This window comes from Aulonocara sp. 'chitande type north' Nkhata Bay, linkage group LG18 (assembly GCF_057382095.1).
Source record: "Aulonocara sp. 'chitande type north' Nkhata Bay isolate Kocher_YH1m ecotype deep benthic linkage group LG18, A_spYH_male_GT1.1, whole genome shotgun sequence".
NCBI classification, from domain to species: domain Eukaryota; kingdom Metazoa; phylum Chordata; class Actinopteri; order Cichliformes; family Cichlidae; genus Aulonocara; species Aulonocara sp. 'chitande type north' Nkhata Bay.
The window spans coordinates 32,233,766-32,253,996 of record NC_141361.1 but is presented as its reverse complement, the minus strand read 5'-3'; the positions used below and the strand labels follow the sequence as shown (position 1 = coordinate 32,253,996).

Below are 20,231 nucleotides of genomic sequence, written 5' to 3'. Positions count from 1 at the left end.
TCGGGTTTTTGGGGGATGTTGCTGACTCCGGGTCCGATAACTGGCACCACACACTATCAAATACGGCGCATTTCTCGGCTTAAAAAAAAAAAACGCTATGCGTCGCCAGGTGTTTCATCGGATTTGAGGTGTTACCTCCTTTGACAGTATCACAGTATCAGCTTAAAGCACTTGTTGCAGGCTGCTGAGTTTGCATCTTTTGCTGTGAAGTACAGCCAGACTTTGACCGCTTCGCCTTGGGCATTTTTAATCTGTAGCTCTGCTCTAAAAGAAGATAGGTACCTGGGCCCGCCTACTACGCTTGCAAAGGTATAATGATTGGCTAGATCCAAAGTGTATGACATCTCAGGAAAAAAAAGCACCGAAATAAAGCGCCGAAATGTGCGCTGCTTTTCAGTCTGGTTACTACCGTTTATGATAGAACTGGTGCCATCATGGTACCCATCCCTAGTCTTTAGCATTTCTTCCTTAACCACCCTGACCTTCACATCCCCTACAGCTTGGTCTTTCTGTCAAGCCAATCATTAAAAGCCTTTTTGTCCTTCCTTTTGTGAGTGTGGGCGCTTCCTCTCTTTGCTCTTTAAATGCTTTGCTTCTTTTATTGATTTTTATAGATTTTTATTCTGATTTTTTTCCCTTTTTTCCGTATGAGCTTACCTGCGATAGCTTCTGGACACTTATAGATCATTAGGACTAAAGTGTTCTTAACAGAAACAGCAACATTTTTATAGTTACCTTATCCTCAGCGCTCCGTGTGTCTGTGACCTACACAAAGCTGAAGCCTGATTATAGCATCTGGGCACCGAGCTAACCGCTAGGCTAACTAGCAACAAGACCCCCCCCTCCACTGATGACTACCACAGCCTCCTGCAGAAGATTGCAGTACTGGAGACAAAAATTCATCACTTAGAAGTAAACGTGGAGGTAAATGGACTGTGTGGAAATGAAACAACCTTGCCTTTGACTCAAAACAATGGCGATGAGCAAGCTAGTACACAGCTAAGGAGCACAGATAACATGACCAAGAAAGTAGACTCTGTGCATTATTATAAATCTTCAAGCGATAATCCCCCCTTGGACTGTCTTGGTGCAAAACCAAGACATAAATCATGTCTCCTGGAAGGGGGAGGACGTATCACAGGCAGGGCACAGCGAGCTGAAATCTCTGAAACCGACTGGCCTTCACTTCCTACGAGACAGAGAAGCTCTTCTAGAGGAAACAGGACTGGACAACCGTGAATAGGAAGGTTAACAACAAACCTCCAAATCAACTGAATGTGAAACTGCAGAACAGATTTGCTCCACTATCAAAGGACAATGGATCTATATTGGACAACCATCCATCTAAAAGCAGCGAAGTAAGGTCTGAAAATCTGTTGAAAAGTAAAAGGCCACAGGGAACGCTAAAGGCTAGGCCTGAAACTCTGATTGTGGGTGACTCTGCCGTAAAGGATGCAAACGATGTGTCCGAACAACAGTCGGAGGTTCTGAAACGGGACTTTACTGGATTACTAAATACTGTAAACTCTCTGAATGCAGCTGTATTCATCAGTGGGCCTGTACCGCCCGTCAGAGGAGGAGACGAGAGATTCAGCAGGTTGTTTACACTGAATAAATGGCTCATATCAGCATGTGCTGACCACTCAGTGCATTTTATCAGCAACTTTAATATTTTTTGGGAACGCAGGCATCTGTTTAAAGCAAATGGATTTAATTTTAACAAGTCAGGGGTGAAACTGTTCACCTCCAACTTGTTTTATTCCATACGTCATCCATCTGTGCTTGGTGCCAAGGCTGAGATAAACGAGGAGTTATCTCATAAGGAGGAACAAACAGTACTCCAAGAACAGACAAAGCCCAGCAGAAACCTTGAGGAGGAGCTCCATCTGCCCCCACAGAAAGGAGAGACATCTGAGGCAAGAAGATGGGTCCCTATTTGCCTCCAACTCTCTCAACAACACCAACGACCAGCACCAGGGACCACGACCTTCCCCAGTCCCCCAAACCCCTGAGAGGCCATCAGGCAGAAGCTGAAACAGGAAGCTCCAACCCGGAGGGCGGTGCACTGTTGGACGGACCAATCGGAGTCTGCGCTGCGGGACTGTTTTGATCACGCGGAATGGGAAATGTTTCACGTGGCTGCTAGGGACATTGATGAATACACAGACTCAGTCTGCGGATTTATCAGGAAATGCGTGGAAGATGTCGTCCCATCCAGAACAGTTAAATCCTTCCCAAATCAAAAACCCTGGATTAACGGAGATGTTCGCGCGGCACTGGCAGCACGGAGCACCGCCTTTGCCTCCGCGAACACATTGGACTACAGACACGAGAGGTTCTCCTGAACCCCCAGCGAGAACAGATGCAGAGCAAGCAGGTGCGGAGACCTCTGGCTCAGCGGACGCTAACTGTAGCTGCACAGGGCACGCAGCTGGCTTGAGACGCAACTGTTGGGGTTGTGCAGTGCAAACAGTCTGTCCAAGCTTTATCAGACGATCAAAGCAGCCAAACGTGAGTACAGGGACAGGGTGGAGCAACAGTTTGACAACCCTCGGAGTATGTGGCAGGGACTAAACACGATCACAGATTTTAGAGGGAAAACCAGCACACCGCAGACCACGGCCTCTCTGTGTGAGGATCTAAACGTATTCTACGCTAGATTCGACACAGCGAACACCATGAGACCGGACAGTGTGCGCACCGCGGATGACGTCAGTGCGCACACTGTGTCTGAGGAGGATGTGCGGAAGTGCTTCAGGAAGGTGAACGCACGCAAAGCTACTGGTCCGGACGGGATTCCCGGCCGCGTCCTCAGGTCATGCGCGGCTCAGCTGGCTGGAGTGTTCACGCACATCTTCAACCTTTCCCTCTCTCTGTCTGTAGTCCCAGCCTGCTTCAAAATGGCCACCATCGTCCCTGTACCCAAATCCTCCACCATCTCCTCATTGAACGACTGGCGACCTGTAGCCCTGACCCCCATCGTAAGCAAATGCTTCGAGAAGCTGGTCAGGGACTTCATCTGCTCTGCACTACCCGACTCACTGGACCCTCTACAGTTCGCATACCGCCACAACAGGTCCACTGATGATGCCATAGCCCTGACACTACACACTGCCCTGTCACACCTGGAGAAGAGAGACACGTATGTGAGAATGCTGTTTGTAGATTACAGCTCAGCATTCAATACCATCGTTCCCTCGAAGCTGGACAGGAAACTGCAGGATCTAGGACTGAGCAGCTCCCTCTGCAGCTGGATCCTTAGCTTCCTGTCTGACAGACGCCAGGTGGTCAGACTGGGCAGCATCACCTCATCCCCCATCACACTGAACACTGGTGCTCCACAGGGGTGTGTACTGAGCCCTCTCCTGTACTCACTCTATACCTACGACTGCACAGCCACTAACAACTCCAACATCATTGTGAAGTTTGCGGACGACACTACAGTGGTGGGTCTTATCACCAACGGTGATGAGACGGCTTACAGGGAGGAGGTCAGCGCCCTGACCCACTGGTGTCAAGACAACCATCTCACCCTCAACGTCGCAAAGACAAAGGAGTTGATAGTGGACTTCCGGAGGTGCAGAGAAGTACACACCCCCATCACCATCAACGGCGCTGCTGTGGAGAGAGTGAGCAGCTTCCGGTTCCTTGGTGTACACCTGGCTGAGGATCTTACGTGGTCAGTACACACAAACAAAACAGTGAAGAAGGCGCAGCAGCGCCTCTTCCTTCTCAGGAGACTGAAAAGATTCGGCATGAGCCCCCGCATCCTCAGGACCTTCTATCGCTGTGCCATTGAGAGCATCCTCACTGGATGCATCACCACCTGGTATGGCAACAGCACCGCCTACAACTGCAAAGCTCTCCAGCGAGTAGTGCGGTGCTCTGAACGGATAATTGGAGGTGAGCTTCCCTCCCTCCAAGACATCTACAGGAAGCGCTGCCTGAGGAAAGCGGGGAGGATCATCAAGGACTCCAGTCACCCCAGCCATAAACTGTTCAGACTGCTTCCATCAGGAAGGAGGTTCTGCAGCATCCGGTCCCGTACCAGCAGACTGAGAGACAGCTTCTTCCATCAGGCCATCAGACTGCTGAACACGTCATAGACACCTCAGCTTCACTACTGGAACTTTAACATTATGCACTACATACTGTACAGTAATGCCACTGTTTTGCACATGTCTCACTCTGTATATTTTATTTTATTTATTTTATATATTCTATTCATTGTTTACTCTATTTAATTTGTAAAATATGTATACACACACACACACACACGTAGAAAAATATTTAGTATACACATCCAGAAATGCATATACTATTATATATTGCACATATATTTATTAGTTTCAGATGTAGCCATTCTTGTATTTTGCTTGTTTACATTATTGTATTTTGCACAACTCTGTTGCTTGTGAAGCTCGCACACAAGAATTTCACTCACATGTGCTGTACCAATGTACCTGCACATGTGATGTGACAATAAAAGTGATTTGATTTGATTTGATTTGATTTGACCCTCCTCCCCCTCCCTTTCTCCCTCCTCCCCACACCTGAAATTCACTGAGGAGATGATGGAGCGGGTCAGTGCTGGGCTCAGATCTACCCCCCGGCCCAATCCCTTTTTGTCCCCCATAAACCCCCCCACCAGAGCGGCCAAAGGTTTGCCATCAAGCCCCACCCTCAACAGAGCAATCGAAGTCACATTGCCCAGCCTCGCCCCCCTTAGTTCCTCTTCATGCCCTGTCTCCGCAGTCTGATGTGTGATGTGTGAAGGGTCCGGGCTGCGAGGATTATGGCAGTGGTGACTTTTCCCAGGAGAAGCTGGGACCCTGTTTACTAGAAGGTTTTAAAATTTCTGTACTTTTAGGTGACAGGAGACATGTGGCCTGGTCAAAACACAGAGAGCTGCACTCTAAAAGATCTTTAAATATAGTAAACATACCCTGTGTGCCACAGACTGCTCCCAAACAAGAGGGGGCAAATAATACCTCTAAAACACTTAAGTTGGCTTTATTAAATGTTAGATCTCTAGCTGGGAAAACATTTTTAATTAATGATTTAATCACTGAGCACAGCCTTGATTTTATGTTTTTAAATGAAACATGGTTGGACCAAAGTAACAGTGGAGCTGTTCTCATCGAGACGACCCCTCCTACAGTTTTATCAGTGAGGCCAGGGTGAGCAGGAGAGGAGGAGGGGTTGCTGTCTTATTTAATGAATCATTTCAATGTAAGCAGCTATCTCCTGGAAGTTTTCAGTCTTTTGAATATGTGGCTTTACAGCTGAAGGCCCCATCCAAAGTTGTGTTTCTTAATGTTTACAGGCCTCCCAAATACTGCACAGACTTTTTTTAATGACCTCAGTGAACTGCTGTCTGTGATCTGTGTTGATTTCGACTGTGTAATTATTGTTGGGGATTTTAACATCCATGTGGACAACCCTCAGGACAAAGGGACTAAAGACCTGAGTAACACTCTGGGCAACTTTGGGCTGACTCAGCATGTAACAGAGGCCACACATAATAGAGGACACACTCTTGACCTACTGATCTCCAAAGGCCTGAGCATTTCAAAGGTTACTGTGTCTGATGTGGGCCTGTCTGATCATTACTGTGTTTTCTTTGAAAGTAAAATCTCAGCCCACACAAATATATCAACAGCAGTGATCACAAAACGGTGTATAACTGAAGACAGTAGTGAGATCTTTAACCAGGTCTTCCCATTAACACCTGACCTGTCCAGAGGGTCAGTCAATGAGCTCGTCAATAGCTTCAATGCTAACATGTTAAATGTAATGGACACTATTGCTCCCATTAAGGTGAAGGTTATCTCTGGAAGGAAAAAGTCTCCATGGAGAAACTCCACACTGGTGAAAAATGAAAAAAGAGAGTGTAGGAAAGCTGAGCGCAGATGGAGAAAAACAAACCTCCAGGTTCATTATGACATTTATAAAGAGAAACTTCACAATTATAATTTACAACTGAGGAATGCAAGGAGGTCCTACTTCTCTGACATCATCACTAAAAACAGCCATAATGCTCGGGTCTTATTTTCTACAGTTGACAGGCTAACAAACCCTCCTGTGTCAGTGGCAGCTGAACTTCATTCGACCATGGCCTGCAATGACTTTGCCAAATTCTTCACTGAAAAAATCCAAAAAATTAGACAAGCAATTAGTACATCAACAGCAGATCCAGGATATGTACTGTGTCCACCGAAAAACTGTTTAAACACCATGAAACAGTTTCAACCTATTAACAGCAAAGACCTGGAGGACATCTTAGGTCAACTGAACTCCTCCTCCTGCTGTTTAGATGTCCTGCCAACAAGTTTTTTCAAAAAGGTCTCAAAGACTTTAGAGTCAGACCTGTTACAGATCGTCAACTTTTCTTTATTATCAGGTGTTTCCAGAATCACTAAAAACTGCTGTAATCAAACCTATACTGAAAAAGGACAATCTTGACAAGACACAAATGAACAACTACAGGCCGATCTCAAATCTCCCGTTTTTAAGTAAGATCATTGAAAAAGCAGTTTCTCAACAGCTCAGTTACTTCTTAAAACAGAATAATTGCTACGATGCCTTCCAGTCAGGTTTTAGACAGAACCACAGCACTGAAACCGCTCTGACAAAAGTGTTTAATGACATATGTCTGAACACAGACAGTGGAAAAATGTCAGTCTTAGTTTTACTGGATCTCAGTGCAGCATTTGATAATGTTGACCACAACATATTACTCAAACGACTGGAGAACTGGGCAGGTCTTTCAGGAACTGTACTAAACTGGTTCAAATCATACTTAGAAAACAGGAAATACTTTGTATCAATAGGTAACTTCACATCTGAGCAGACAAGTATCACATGTGGAGTTCCCCAAGGCTCCATCTTGGGACCCCTTCTGTTTAACATTTACATGCTCCCACTAGCACAGATTATAAAGAACAACATAAACTATCGCAGCTATGCAGATGACACACAAATATATATCACAATGTCACCAGGAGACCGAGGCCCTGGTGACATTGACTGTCACAAACTAGCTGTGTGGAGGTGGATGAGGACCCAAACACAAAACTCACGGAGACAGGAGCTGAACTCAAAATAACTGCTTTATTTCAGGCTTCACAAAGAAACAGAACTAAACTGGCAAAACTAAACTAAGGACCGAGGGAACACAGAAAGGCACACAGGTTCGGGGAGGAGACATTGACAGGGCAACACTGAACTGAGGGAGACATGCACATAAATACCAAAACAAACCAAACAAAACACAAGGAGCAAGAGTCCAAAACTGAGCCCAGAAATACACAAAAACAGTGAAAAACAAAAACAGCTCGAATGCAGGGAAGCAGTGTCCATAGAGAACAGAAGGTCGGCACCACAAAAGTTCAGTTCAGCTGTTCCGGGTGCTGGCCACGTGAAAAGTGGCAGTGGCGGCAGAGCGGGTCCGGAGGCCAGCCGCGTGGAAGATGGCGGCGGCTCTCAAGCGTCGGGTGTACTGGTCGAGGCTTGGTGGGCACAGAACCAGGAAAGGCAGGACCAAGCGAGGCAGGACCAGATGGAGGCAGGACCAGATGGAGGCAGGACCAGACGGAGGCGTCTTACACCCTCCAGCAGAGACGAGGAGGTGCTGGCCGGGCTGACCCGAGCCGCCAGCAGAGACGAGGAGGTGCTGGCGCGGTTCTCTTGAACCCCCAGCAGAGACGAGGAGCGGCTGGAGCGGTTCTCCTGAACCCCCAGAGGAGACGAGGAGCGGCTGGAGAGGTTCTCCTGAACCCCCAGAGGAGACGAGGAGCGGCTGGAGCGGTTCTCCTGAACCCCGAGCAGAGACGTGGAGCGGCTGGAGCAGTTCTCCTGAACCCCCAGAGGAGACGTGGAGCGGCTGGAGAGGTTCTCCTGAACCCCCAGCGAGAACAGATGCAGAGCAAGCAGGTGCGGAGACCTCTGGCTCAGCGGACGCTAACTGTAGCTGCACAGGGCACGCAGCTGGCTTGAGACGCAACTGTTGGGGTTGTGCAGTGCAAACAGTCTGTCCAAGCTTTATCAGCACAACGCTGTCCTCAACTGGCTGAGGCTGGGTGTCCATCAACCCCACCCGAGGAGCAGGTACGGGTGCCGGGATGAACGGAGCCTCTGCCAGGCTGGGGACAGAAGCAGGGACCAGCTGGACCTCAGCCACCCTCACCCGAGGAACTGATACGGGTGCAAGGGAAAGCTGGGCCCGTGCTGCCCTGGGAACAGGTACTGGAGTTGGAGAGCTGAGCTCAGGAGCAGTAACGGACACTGGGAAAACCAAGTTAGTGGAGCCAAACACAGTTTTAGCAAACAAAGACTTTTGGCGGACTGGTTTTAGCAACTCTGCTGTACTTAAGTTGCTCAAGTTAGAATTAGCAGTTTTTAAAACAGTGATTGTACAGATGGATCCAGGCATAGCAAACTCGGAGTCTGTAATTCTTGGCTCAGAAGGAGCAGTTACAGAGATAGGAGCATTTTCATAGACTGTTTCTAAATATGCAGGCTGGTGAGCAACACAGTCCAGGAGTGAAGAAACACCATCCACAGTCTCATACTCAGCAGGTACAGGGGTAGGGGAGTTAACACAGGTGGTGTCTGGAGTAACTGGGTGCAAAACTAACTCTGGAATATTCAATCTGAGCTCCCCTATCAGTTTACTCATGACGGACGGTAACTTGTTTCCCTTAACAACCGTGATTGAATGCACAGTCTTAGTGTTTTCAAAACCGCGGCCCAATCGAGTCCCATAAAAGGCAGACTCGCGCTCCCGGGCATGCCGAGCCTCCTGCCTTCTCTTCTCGTTAGGAAAGGTGGAGTCTGCACCCTGCCGATTCCATAGGGAGTTTGCTGGGTCCATGACTTTTTGCGTCGTACTGTCACTAACTAGCTGTGTGGAGGCAGATGAGGACCCAAACGCAAAACTCACAGCGACAGGAGCTGAACTCAAAATAACTGCTTTATTGCAGGCTTTACAAAGAAACAGAACTAAACTGGCAAAACTAAACTAAGGCCCGAGGGAACACAGAAAGGCACACAGGTTCGGGGAGGAGACATTGACAGGGCAACACTGAACTGAGGGAGACATGCACATAAATACACAGAGGGTTAACGAGAGAAGTGGGAGCACACAGGAAACACAGCTGACACAGATAATCATAACGAGACACGGCAGGAGTAACGCAACACTGACAGGAGACTGTCAAAGTAAAACAGGAAGTACACAGAGGTCCAAAGTAACAGTGGAGCTGTTCTCATCGAGACAGGAGAGCACTGGCATAGGGGGCTGGGGAAACATGGAATAAACCACATCAGTCCAGCTCTGAGGTCTTTACACTGGCTGCCTGTCCGTCAGAGGATAGACTTTAAAGTTCTGATGCTGGTCTATAAAGCTCTGAATGGTTTAGTGACCCAGTATGAACCTTTCAGATCCCTCAGGTCATCTGGATCCGGTTTTTTATCAGTTCTCAGAGTCAGAACCAGACATGGAGAAGCTGCATTCAGCTTTTATGCTCCTTATATCTGGCACAAACTCCCAGAAAGCCTCAGATCAGCTGAAACACTCAGTTTATTTAAATCCAGGTTGAAGACTCACCTGTTCTCAGCTGCATTTGAATAAAACACCAAATCTGCACTGTTTTACTTTTAAGCTAAATTTCAAAACTTACATTTTAACTACTGATTTTATCTACTGTTCCTTTTTTTCCATTTTAAATCATCCATCCATCCATCCATCATCAATTCGCTACCGCTTATCCTTTTCAGGGTCGCGGGGGGTGCTGGAGCCAATCCCAGCTGTCATAGGGCGAGAGGCGGGGTACACCCTGGAGAGGTCGCCAGTCTGTCGCAGGGCTAACACACAAGGACAGACAACCATTCACACTCACATTCACTTGTTACATCCTTTGCAGGAGGTCTCTGCTCTCCAGGAGTTCACTATGCAGGTGGGGGAGAAATCTAGCAGAGGTGGGTGTCTATTGTCTTATGTAGTATGGAGTTGACTGAATGCTGGTGTGGTTGTAGTTTCCTCTGCGGTGGGGTCGGGTGGGCCACCCCGGGCTCTGTGGGGCTTGGCGGTGCTGCTACTGTGGGCCCCGGTCCGGATGGGCCCAGGCCCTCTGCCCTTGATGGATTCCAGGGAATTGGGGTGCCTACTGGAGTCAGCGGGGGAGCTGGCCCCAGGGAGCGGGCACTTTGCCCCCACCCCCCCTCGGTGATCACAGTGGCGGACACAGGAAAAAAGGTTCCGCTGGTCCCTGAGAGCCTTTTGAAAAGGCGAAAGGCCTGGGTGACCAGGGCTGAGAAGTACCACAACGAAAACAGGCAGATGTACAGGCGTGAGATATGAATGGGCCATATGGCTCGCAAAGTGGGAATCTTCTATGTGCCAGCTGAGCCCAAACTGGCCTTTGTCATCAGAGGCATCAATGGCGTGAGCCCCAAGTTCTGTACCAGATCTAAAATGGTGTCTTTGTCAAGCTGAACAAGGCTTCAATCAACATGCTCAGAATTGCAGAGCCTCACATTGCTTGGGGAAGTCTGTGCGCGAGCTCGTCCACAAACGTGGCTACAGCAAGATCAGGAAACAGCACATTGCCCTCACAGACAACGCTGTCTGTCTTGTCTGTGAGGGCTGCTACTGGAGGACCAGGGTTTGGTGTTCCTTCCCTCCCCATCCCCAACTGCCTCCCTCTTCCTGCTCCATCACACCCCCACACATGCAGGACCTTGAGGTACAGGTTTGTCACTGAGGTGCAGGGTTGGCATTCCTCCTCTGTCCCCTTCTGGCCACCTGTGCCTCAACTTAGCCATCCCCATTACTCAAACTCTCAAGACACATACATATAGGGCCTTGGGGTTGGGCACACTAAACAGCGTCCAGAGGACAATCTGTGTATTTAACCTCACCTCTGGACCCACTTTTAAATGCATGTAGACATTGAGGGTTTTCGGGAGGCGCTGTGCTGACACCTGCTGCTCTTTAGCAGAAAGCACCATGCCCTCCAGCACGCAGCAGCACCACCACATCTGAACGGGCAGAGGAAAGGATGGGGTCTTCCCACCTCCATTCTCTGTTTGCCATTGGGGGGAGGGGGCCAGGATGAGGAGTTGGCCATCTGGTTGGGGATGCGGGCCCTCCCTGCTGCTGCAGGACCAGGGTCGGTCTGCTTGTCTCCAACCCAAGGGAAAAGGGCAGCATCTCCTGGGTCTGGGGGTTGATCCCCCCCCTGGGCACGAGGGTACCTGGACCCCGGGTATAGAGTATGTTTGGGGAGTGTGAGTGTGTGTACAGTGTCCATTTCTGTGTGTCTCCATGATGGGCGAGTGCTGGATATTTGTATATGTGTGCATGAGGTGGGAATGCATGTCTGTGTCTGTGTATCAGGTCAGTCTTAGACTGCATCTCTTTGGGAACATCTCAGGCACCCCCCCCCCCCAGGTGTGGGGGCCTATCTCCCCCCACCACACTCCCTGCCAGTGGCTGATGCCTTCAACTGTCGGTGCGTTGGTGGCTCTCGGTGTCCGGGGCTGGGCGCTCAGGTGCTCACTCCTGGTGGCTGCCTGGTGGGGCTTGGCTTGGCACCCCCCCTTGAACCTCAGGCTTCTGGGTCTGGAGCTCGTTCCACTCTGGCCCAGCTGGCTGCCAGCAGAGCCTGCGGGCACGTCACCGCCTGTGGGCACGTTGCTGCAGCCGCCTGCACTTTTGCACTTCTGCACTGTGGCTGCTGGGTGATCCCGATCTGGGGCTCTCCTTAACTCTTTTCTAGGTGGGTGGTGTGGCTGCCCCTTCGGTGGTCCTCCGTGGGCTCTCGGGCCTGGATCTCCTGCATGCCTGCTTCATTTCTTGGGAGGCAGGGCTATGGCTCCCCACAAAGCAGGCTCATGTTCCAAATAGATGTTGAAGAGGTTGTTAAGACTCTGTGACCCATCATCCATGTTTGCTGAAGCTGTTCAAATTTAGCTGCATTACTGGGTGTAGTTTAGTCAAAAGTGAGGTGTAATTGAAGATATTTAACAGGATATTTTTCAATGAGCCAACGTAAGTGTTTAATTTCTATGACAAATGGATTAGTGTTTGTGTTTACCATGTTTCACTCTTAACAGTACAGACTTGAAATTCACTTGCTGAATTTCAGGGAAAAAAAAATCCATATATTTGACATATTTCATTGTTATCCCAGAATTATCTTGTTGTAATATCAGGATCTTTGTCAGTCATTAACTGCTCCCATAAACAGTTGTGCTGTTAACAGCCATCACTTGACCCGGCTGTGTTACCTAATTATATGTAACGAGTAAAAGCCACCGAGTAGCCACTAAGGGCCTCTATACTACTTGTGCAAACTTTCAGGCCCAAAGCTCTTACAGGAACGAGCCCAGAATAAACGGGACAAGAGGGTCAATATCAGTCAGATACGTTAAAATTTATTATTTTAAAATAACACAAAGCGTTTGCAAAAGGCCTAAAACATCAAAATGGGAAAGGTCACTAATGACCACAAGATAGTCTTATTGGTGCAACCTGCAAGCAATGCAGCCATCACCTGTGGGCTTGCTCTACCCCGGTGGTCCCAGATGCTCGTTGCTTTAAAAGAAACAAATCCACCCCAAATAAATACGAGCCCAACAGAACACTTATTGCATGCACTAAGTGTTTTCGTTCAGGCAATAATCGATGGCACTAAAATCACTCTTAATAAAACTTATTCACCGCAAATCCACACGGAGCACCTCTAAAAAGACCTACTTCCCCTAAGGTAAGAGCCCAGCTCTGGGATTGCACATTGCCCGACTAATATTGCACCAGCCCAGTAGAAATAAAAACAAACCCGGCATAAAAAACTGTTTTAAAAGGTGACCCTACTAAAACCAAAAACGCAACAAAAAGGAGGAGGAAAAAACAGTGACAAATTCACATGTGCAGCCTGCCCTCCAGCAGACAACTGTGTTTGCTGCACACCTGTCTTATCTTGGCTTATCTTCTAAAATCACTACTCGAACCTCTGCTGTAGAGGTTTAAAACAACTGTTTGTGTAGAAGACAATTAAAACTTCTCAGGCTCTTCACCTACTCACACAACCATTGTTTATAGCCGCTTGTCAGTGCAAATGAAGAGCACCTGCTGCTACTTCCTCTTTTATACCCTCCATTGGGTCCCCTGGGTCCTAAAGCCTTCCCATTACATATAGACCACCTTCAGAGTTTTTCCTTCTCTCCCCCCTTTTCGCTTATCATGTCTGTACATCACTCTGTATTTAATTATTAGTTACTTTTCATCTCTGGCTCTCTTGCAGAGTAAGTCCTTTGTCCTGTCTCCCTCCCCTGATCCCCAACTGGTCACAGCCTTCCTGAGGTCTGCTCAAAGTTTTTTCCTGTTAAAGGAAGTTTTTCCCACAAATGTTGCCAAGAGCTTGTTCATATAGAGTAGCCTGCTTGTTGGTGTTTTCTCTGTATTAGTGTAGGGCTTTTACCTTAACATTTAAAGTGCTTTGAGGCGACTGTTGTTATGATTTGGCACTATGTAAATAAAACTGATTTGAACTGAACTGAAATGAACAATAAATACAAACCTGGCAAAAAAGCATTTCTTTAATACACTTTGTATAAAATATTAGCCCGTTTCTTTGATCTGTTTCATATAGATAAACAAAACATTATCACCAAAGGGTGCTCTACATATCCAACACTCTAAGCTAAGCTAAGCTCCTCTTTATTGATGATCATCTGTAAAATTGAGAGTTTGACCACAGTGTCCAATGTGGTCAAAAGAACAATACTGCCATAAACTTGCCAAGTTATTGCTACCACTGTGAGCCCAGGACACACACACAAAAGAGATTCTTAATGTTCTGCCCTCACTTCACTCAGCACTTGGCCTTCATGCATCTTTAAACTCCACCCCGCACACACACACACACACACACACACCCTCTCTCCTTTTCTCTCTGCTACCTTCAGCACTTCTCTTTCATTGTTTCATTGATCGCTCAGGTTTAGCTGACATCATTGTTCCATCTCTTTCTTTTTATTTCTTTCATTGTGCATCAAATCATTATATTCTTGTTTGTGTTTTGCCCACCAAAAGAATTTGAAAGGAAATTATAATCCAGCACAACAAAACACGAGAGGAGAAGTCTAACTGCAGGATGCTTCCAGTTACCAGAACCATTTCCAATGTAACCTAATAAAAATATGAGTAACAGATGCATCTATAAACTGGACAGAGAGGGCGTCTTTGGAGTGTCACACGTTAACCAGCTGCTGCTTCCCAATTTGCAAAAGAAACAAAAAAAAGAACATCTATGTATTTTTTTCTGTTTTTCACCAATAAAATGATTGAAATAATTATTTTGCCACCCTGACCACCCGATGCCTTGTTTACCTCTTGACCACTTGCAGCAGGGACACTCTTAGATTGCTCCTTTTGGTCCCACGGTCCTTCTTGTGGACTCAGTGTCTTCAATGTCAAACTGACACAACTTTAAGAATTATGGTATTATGAGAAATACCAGTTTTCACTGAAAGAGTCAGTGTCAACACTTTGACAGAGCTATGCTAGGCAGCCTAGACCTCATGAGGACATCAGAGGGTGAGATGGAGCTGGAGGACTATGCATCTACTGCCTAATCTCCAAAGGTGTGCATGATGTCATCACACATAAGAAGCTAACCATCTACCCAAACCAGAAACCCTGGCTGAGGTCAGCTCTCTGCTGAAAGATAGGGAAGCTTCATTCGGGTGATGCACTGGCCTCGGCCAACTGGAATGCAATCTGCATTGGAGATTTTGTTGCATCTTTGTGAGCTGCATGGATACTCAGAGAGTACATGAGTTACTATATGCACCATGTGTCAGCAGCAGTGTTGGGTAATGCGTTACTGTAATTAAATTACTTTTCCACTGAAAAAGTAGAGTAACTAATTACTGTTCATTTTTAGGTATTTTAATTACAGTTACTTACATTACATTGTAAAATAATTAAACTCGCTGAATATCATTATTTAATTTCATTAATTTGTCTTCTAAACGTAGAAGTAAACTCTGCTGCTTTAACATCGTTGCAGTGCAGGTGCGCGTCATTTCTGAAACAAGCAGACAAGAATATTAAAGTAATATGTAAGCTATGTCCTGGGGAGAAAAAACTATTGCTATTAATAGCACGAGTAATCTACTGAAACGCCTGACACAGAGCATAGACGAACACTTCTGAGCGATCCTTGTTCATCATCCATGGATAACACCGCGGCAACTCCCGCTAAGCAGCAAAACCTGGTTTTACTTCAGCAGCACAGAAAGCGTCTGAAGGTGAGCTTAAAAAATGACTGCAGGCTACATTGTGGAAGAGATGCTACCGCTGCGTACTGAGTCTCTGTCTTTTAAAAAAATTATTTATTATTTAAAGAGTTTAATTTCTATTGTTCGCCCACTCAAGGTTTATAGGAATTTGAAGTATTTAGTTAAATTACTTATTTAGTAATTAAGTTACTTTTCTGACACAGTAATTAGATAAGTATTTTAAATACAATATTGAGTAAGTAATATGTAATTAGGAATTAATTACTTTTTTAAAGTAACTTACCCAACACTGGTCAGCAGTTTGAGAGACATCTTCACTGTTGTGTAAGATTGGGTGATTTCTGTTTTTTATTTATGTTTGTATCTTTTTTTCTAAATTTCTAATCTACACATAACACTACAAGTTTTGAACTTCGTATATTATCAGTTTGGAGACGCCAAAGCTTAAGTTTATAATTACTTATGGAAATGTCATCCATGTCCACATTCTTCATATGAAAAAATACATCATGGGGAAAAAAGAAAAGACGGTTCAAATGAGGATAATGTTATTTTGTCATGGTCCTGGGCCATGTGGGCCCAGTATTCTTAGTTTCTTGTATTTTTGTATTTCGTTCCTTATTTAGGCCATGTTTCCTAAGTTGTCCTGTTGTGGTGTTCCTTATTTGACTTCCCCTTGTGACTTTTATCCCCTGTGTGCCCCTCTATGTATCTGTGAGCCCTCATCTCCCCTCCTTGTTTCATTCCATGTTTCCCCAGCCCACTATGCCCGTGCTCTCTCTCTCCTCCTGTTTGCACCTGTGTACTTCCTGTTTTACTTTGACAGTCTCCCGTCAGTGTTGTTTACTCCTGCCATGTCTTGTTATGTTTATCTGTGTCAGCTGTGTTCCCATGTGTGGCCACTTCCCCTGATCATCCCTCTTGTGTATTTAGTCTCTGTGTTTCATGTAGTCTGTGTCGCGTCGTCTGTGTTACCACCCCCTGTGTTCCGTATCTCCAGCCATAGCTTTTTCTTAGTTTATGTCCAGTTTAGGTTTTCTGTTTGAACTATTACCCTTATACTGCCCTCGCTCTGGTTTGTTCTGTTATCAGCCATAATAAAAGGCTCGCTTTTGTTTAATCCACTCCTGCATCTTCGCTTGTGTTCGCGTCTGGGTCCAACACACACATTCCCACACGGTTTATCTCCACGGACCGTGACATATTTAGGATGAAGCTTATGTGTATGCATGTAAAACATGTAGTCACTGTCTGTTTCCCAAGTGTCTGTTGGCTAATCAAAACTTTCTTCCACTTTCCCATGCTCGCTGTGACATGACTGGTCTAGTCCGGTCATCTTCTTCTCTTCTCCATGTGCTCGTCTAACATTCTCCATCACAGATGCTTTTGTGCCTCCTCCCCATCTCCGCCATGTTACTCAGGGCTCCTGCTGTTGTTAGAAAGAATGTTTAATTCCTTCTAATGATCTCTCCTTATTGAACTGATAACAGCTCTTTACATTAAGTTGAATATAAATTTCCAAATTAATGTTAATCTGTCTAATGCTTGTGATACAGTTTAATGTAGTTTCGTTTTTAGCAGCATCCTCTTGTTCAGTGTGGTGCAGGCACTCGGGATTTTTTGTGTGTGACTTTTTTGCCCTGCTGACCTGCAGAAATGCACCTTGTTAGTGGTCTGGAGCTTTTGTTTTACAAATATAACACTGCATTTTCCTGTCTGTTCCTCTCCAAAACTAACACACACTGACAGAGAGCTGGTGTTGTCTCACCCTCCGTGTAACTAGATAATATGGAACTTGTCCTCTGTAGTGGAAATGCAGTCTGAGTGCTCAGTGACAGCAGATAAATACTACATAATCCCATTCAGTTATTTACATAGTGCCAAATCACAACAACAGTTGCATCAAGGTGCTTTATACTTTATACGCTTGAGTTCATTGTGAAACCTGGCCCCACCTTATCATGCGAATTCCTGAGGTCAGATGGCCCAGGATGTGAGTGGGCGTTAAGGCGTCTGGGAAGGATCTCAAAACTGGATTATAGATGGCAGAGAGTTGGTGTCGTAAACCCCGCCTCTGTTCAAAGATGGTCGCTCACAGTGGACGTAGATGCTTCTTTCACTCCTCTTTCAAACCATCTGTCCTCTCTGTCCAAAATGTGAACATTGGCATCCTCAAAAGAGTGACCTTTGACCTTAAGATGCAGATGGACTGCTGAGTCTTGTCCTGTGGAGGTGGCTCTTCTGTGTTGTGCCATGCGCTTGTGAAGTGGCTGTTTAGTCTCTCCAATGTAGAGGTCTGGGCATTCCTCGCTGCACTGTACAGCATACACCACATTGTTAAGTCTGTGTTTTGGCGTTTTGTCTTTCGGGTGAACCAGTTTTTGTCTGAGCGTGTTGCTGGGTCTGAAATGCACTAGGATGTCGTGCTTGGGACTCTCCACCATTTGACCTTAGAACTGAAGAAGCTTCTTGGATGAGAGGTGAAACGTCTTCAAGTAACTTAAAGAAGTCCAGACGCTTTTCTTTGCAAGCTCCTTTGACTACGATGACCTGGATGACTGAGAACCTTCACAGACATCCTTTGAAATTCTTTTTAAAAGTCATTTTAAAGACCTTCCTTCAACGTCCCAGAGCATCTCAAGCTGTCACTGCATATTAGAAAGGATCTGTTTGTTTTAATGCAGATTGTTGAGTCTACAAAGGTTTAGCAGTCTTACCTCTAACATCAGTCCTATTTTTTAATTTAATTACATTTTGTTTATATAGCAGTATATTTACTGGCAAACAAATGTGGCTAATTTGTGGAATGTTGTGTGTTTTCTTTGCAGCATCCAGAGGACGTGGCACAGACCGAGGGTTCGCAGCAGCTCCACCTGCAGCCCAGCGATTCATTAGAGAAGCAGCAACCCAAGAGGTTACACGTCTCTAACATCCCTTTCCGCTTCCGGGACCCTGACCTCCGGCAAATGTTTGGGGTGAGATGAGACACAATGACACGCAATAATTTATGTGCCACTGTGCACTTAAAAGCAGTCACTGCTTTTAAAGAACATCAGCAAATACAGTCAGGAAAAGATAAATCTATGTGTCTGTTTATGTATAGCTATAATTAAAAAACAGAAGTTAACCGTAGTCTACAGACTGAATTTTAATAGAAATTTACAATGCATTATTTACATTGGGTAAACATGAACATTTTCATGTGGCTTGTTGAATAATTTAAACACCCAGCTGCCTACCTCTGAATATTTGGTACGAGAGCGTTGCATCTATTTCCATTCCAAAGGCCACTGACAACAGAATAGGTACACTATAACCATCAGCATGGTCTTACACTGGAAACACACAAAGAAAACAATGTGCTTGCATTAGCATTAGCATCACACACACCTTAGAATAGAATAGCATAGAATAGCTTTTTTATTGTCACTGTTACTAGAACAATGAAAGGCAGTTTTGGCATTTCTCCATGTGTGTGAAGTACACAATAGCACAAGTATTTACACATCTTAGTATTTCATATCAAGCAAAGAACTGGTTTCTATGAACGTTTAGAACACTGAGGACATCAGCATAAGCACACAGTCATACAAAAAACTAATCAAAGGCAACAGGTCATTAAAAACAGTCAGTGGCACGCTAACGCTTCATTGTGTTGTGTGTATTCAGTTACTACAGTCATGGAGTGTGTCCCTGCTGTGTTCCTGGCAAAGATGTTGTGAGTGGGCTACGATCATTTGTACTGCAGGTTTTTCCATCAGTTAAGCAAATTCTGATGATCCACTTTTTTGTTCGTAGATCTACTATAAAGTCCACCAGGGGGCGCCCTACTGTAAGGTCTTGGTTGAAGTGCACTCTCTGTATTGAGCTTTCCTTCCTGCTGTCTTCCCTCAGTTCACATGACACGTTTAGAAAATATCGCTCACTATTATCAATTATTAATATTTGTTCTCCTTGGATAAACTCCTGTGTGTGGCATCACGCTGACTGCCTCATCAAAGGCTGTGCCTTTTTCAAATAAAAAAGCGACGTCATGAGAAGTGAAACATGCGGTGTTCTAACATTGTAGCACGCAGCAGTAACAATGGTTGTGCATTGGGTATGTCTTTGGTGTTCTGGGTTTAACAATAAAAATTAATATTCTCTTATGTCCTCTGGTGCCAAATACAAAGTTCTCTCAAGCAATGGAATTACAACTGAGGTTTTTACTAAGAGTCAAGTCAATTCACAGACTATAGATTTACTGATATAAATCCACCATTACCATTAAATATCGTATGATTTCCCCTCTCTGACACATCTACTAACTTCCACATTTCTCTGGTGGAGTTCAATATCTGCTCAAAGTCGGTACAGCCCACAGGCCTCGTCATGTACAAGGCTTTTGTGGGCTGATGAAGAGTTGATGAAAGGGTCCATCAGTTGATATAAATAATGGGATTCCTCAACTAGGGAATTTATCCTCATTAGGTGTATAAAGTGTGACATCTTCATTTTGTGTGCGTCTAAAAGAGTGTAATCTTGAAAAGAAGTGGCACTGTGAACTTTCTCCCACTCACTTAGTGAGGTCTCCAAGGCACTAAACACTTCAACATAATTAAGTAGTGACAGCATCTGATAGAGGCAAAGAAGGAATTGTGAGAAAGAAAGAAACACGAATGTGGAAGCCGAAGAGGGGGATTAGAAGAGACAGACAATTTGTTAGTTCCCACTACAATCAGTGATGCTCAGAGGTCATCCAGCCTCGTTAAGAGCAGGACAGGAAGCACAGCAACAACTGTTTCCAAGTGCCTCCTTCTTCTTCTGGAAGTAGGTTTCGCTGAAAAATTCTCTTCTACAAAATATAATGCAAAGTGTATGACATACAATTTTATACAAGTACTGGGAAGGTACATATTAAAAAGAAATAAATTCAAGCA

The 20,231-nt window shown here is 45.6% G+C and overlaps 1 protein-coding gene across 3 annotated transcripts in view; it reads left to right on the top strand.

Moving 5' to 3' along the window:
• Positions 1 to 20,231, top strand: part of rbfox3a (RNA binding fox-1 homolog 3a) — a 611,006-nt gene that overhangs the window by 504,456 nt on the left and 86,319 nt on the right. For all 3 annotated transcript variants that reach the window (XM_086272040.1, XM_086272037.1, XM_086272038.1), the window contains one exon: positions 18,141 to 18,287. In XM_086272040.1, coding sequence (XP_086128166.1) covers positions 18,141 to 18,287 — 147 coding nt within the window. The remainder of the gene's footprint in view (positions 1 to 18,140; positions 18,288 to 20,231) is intronic.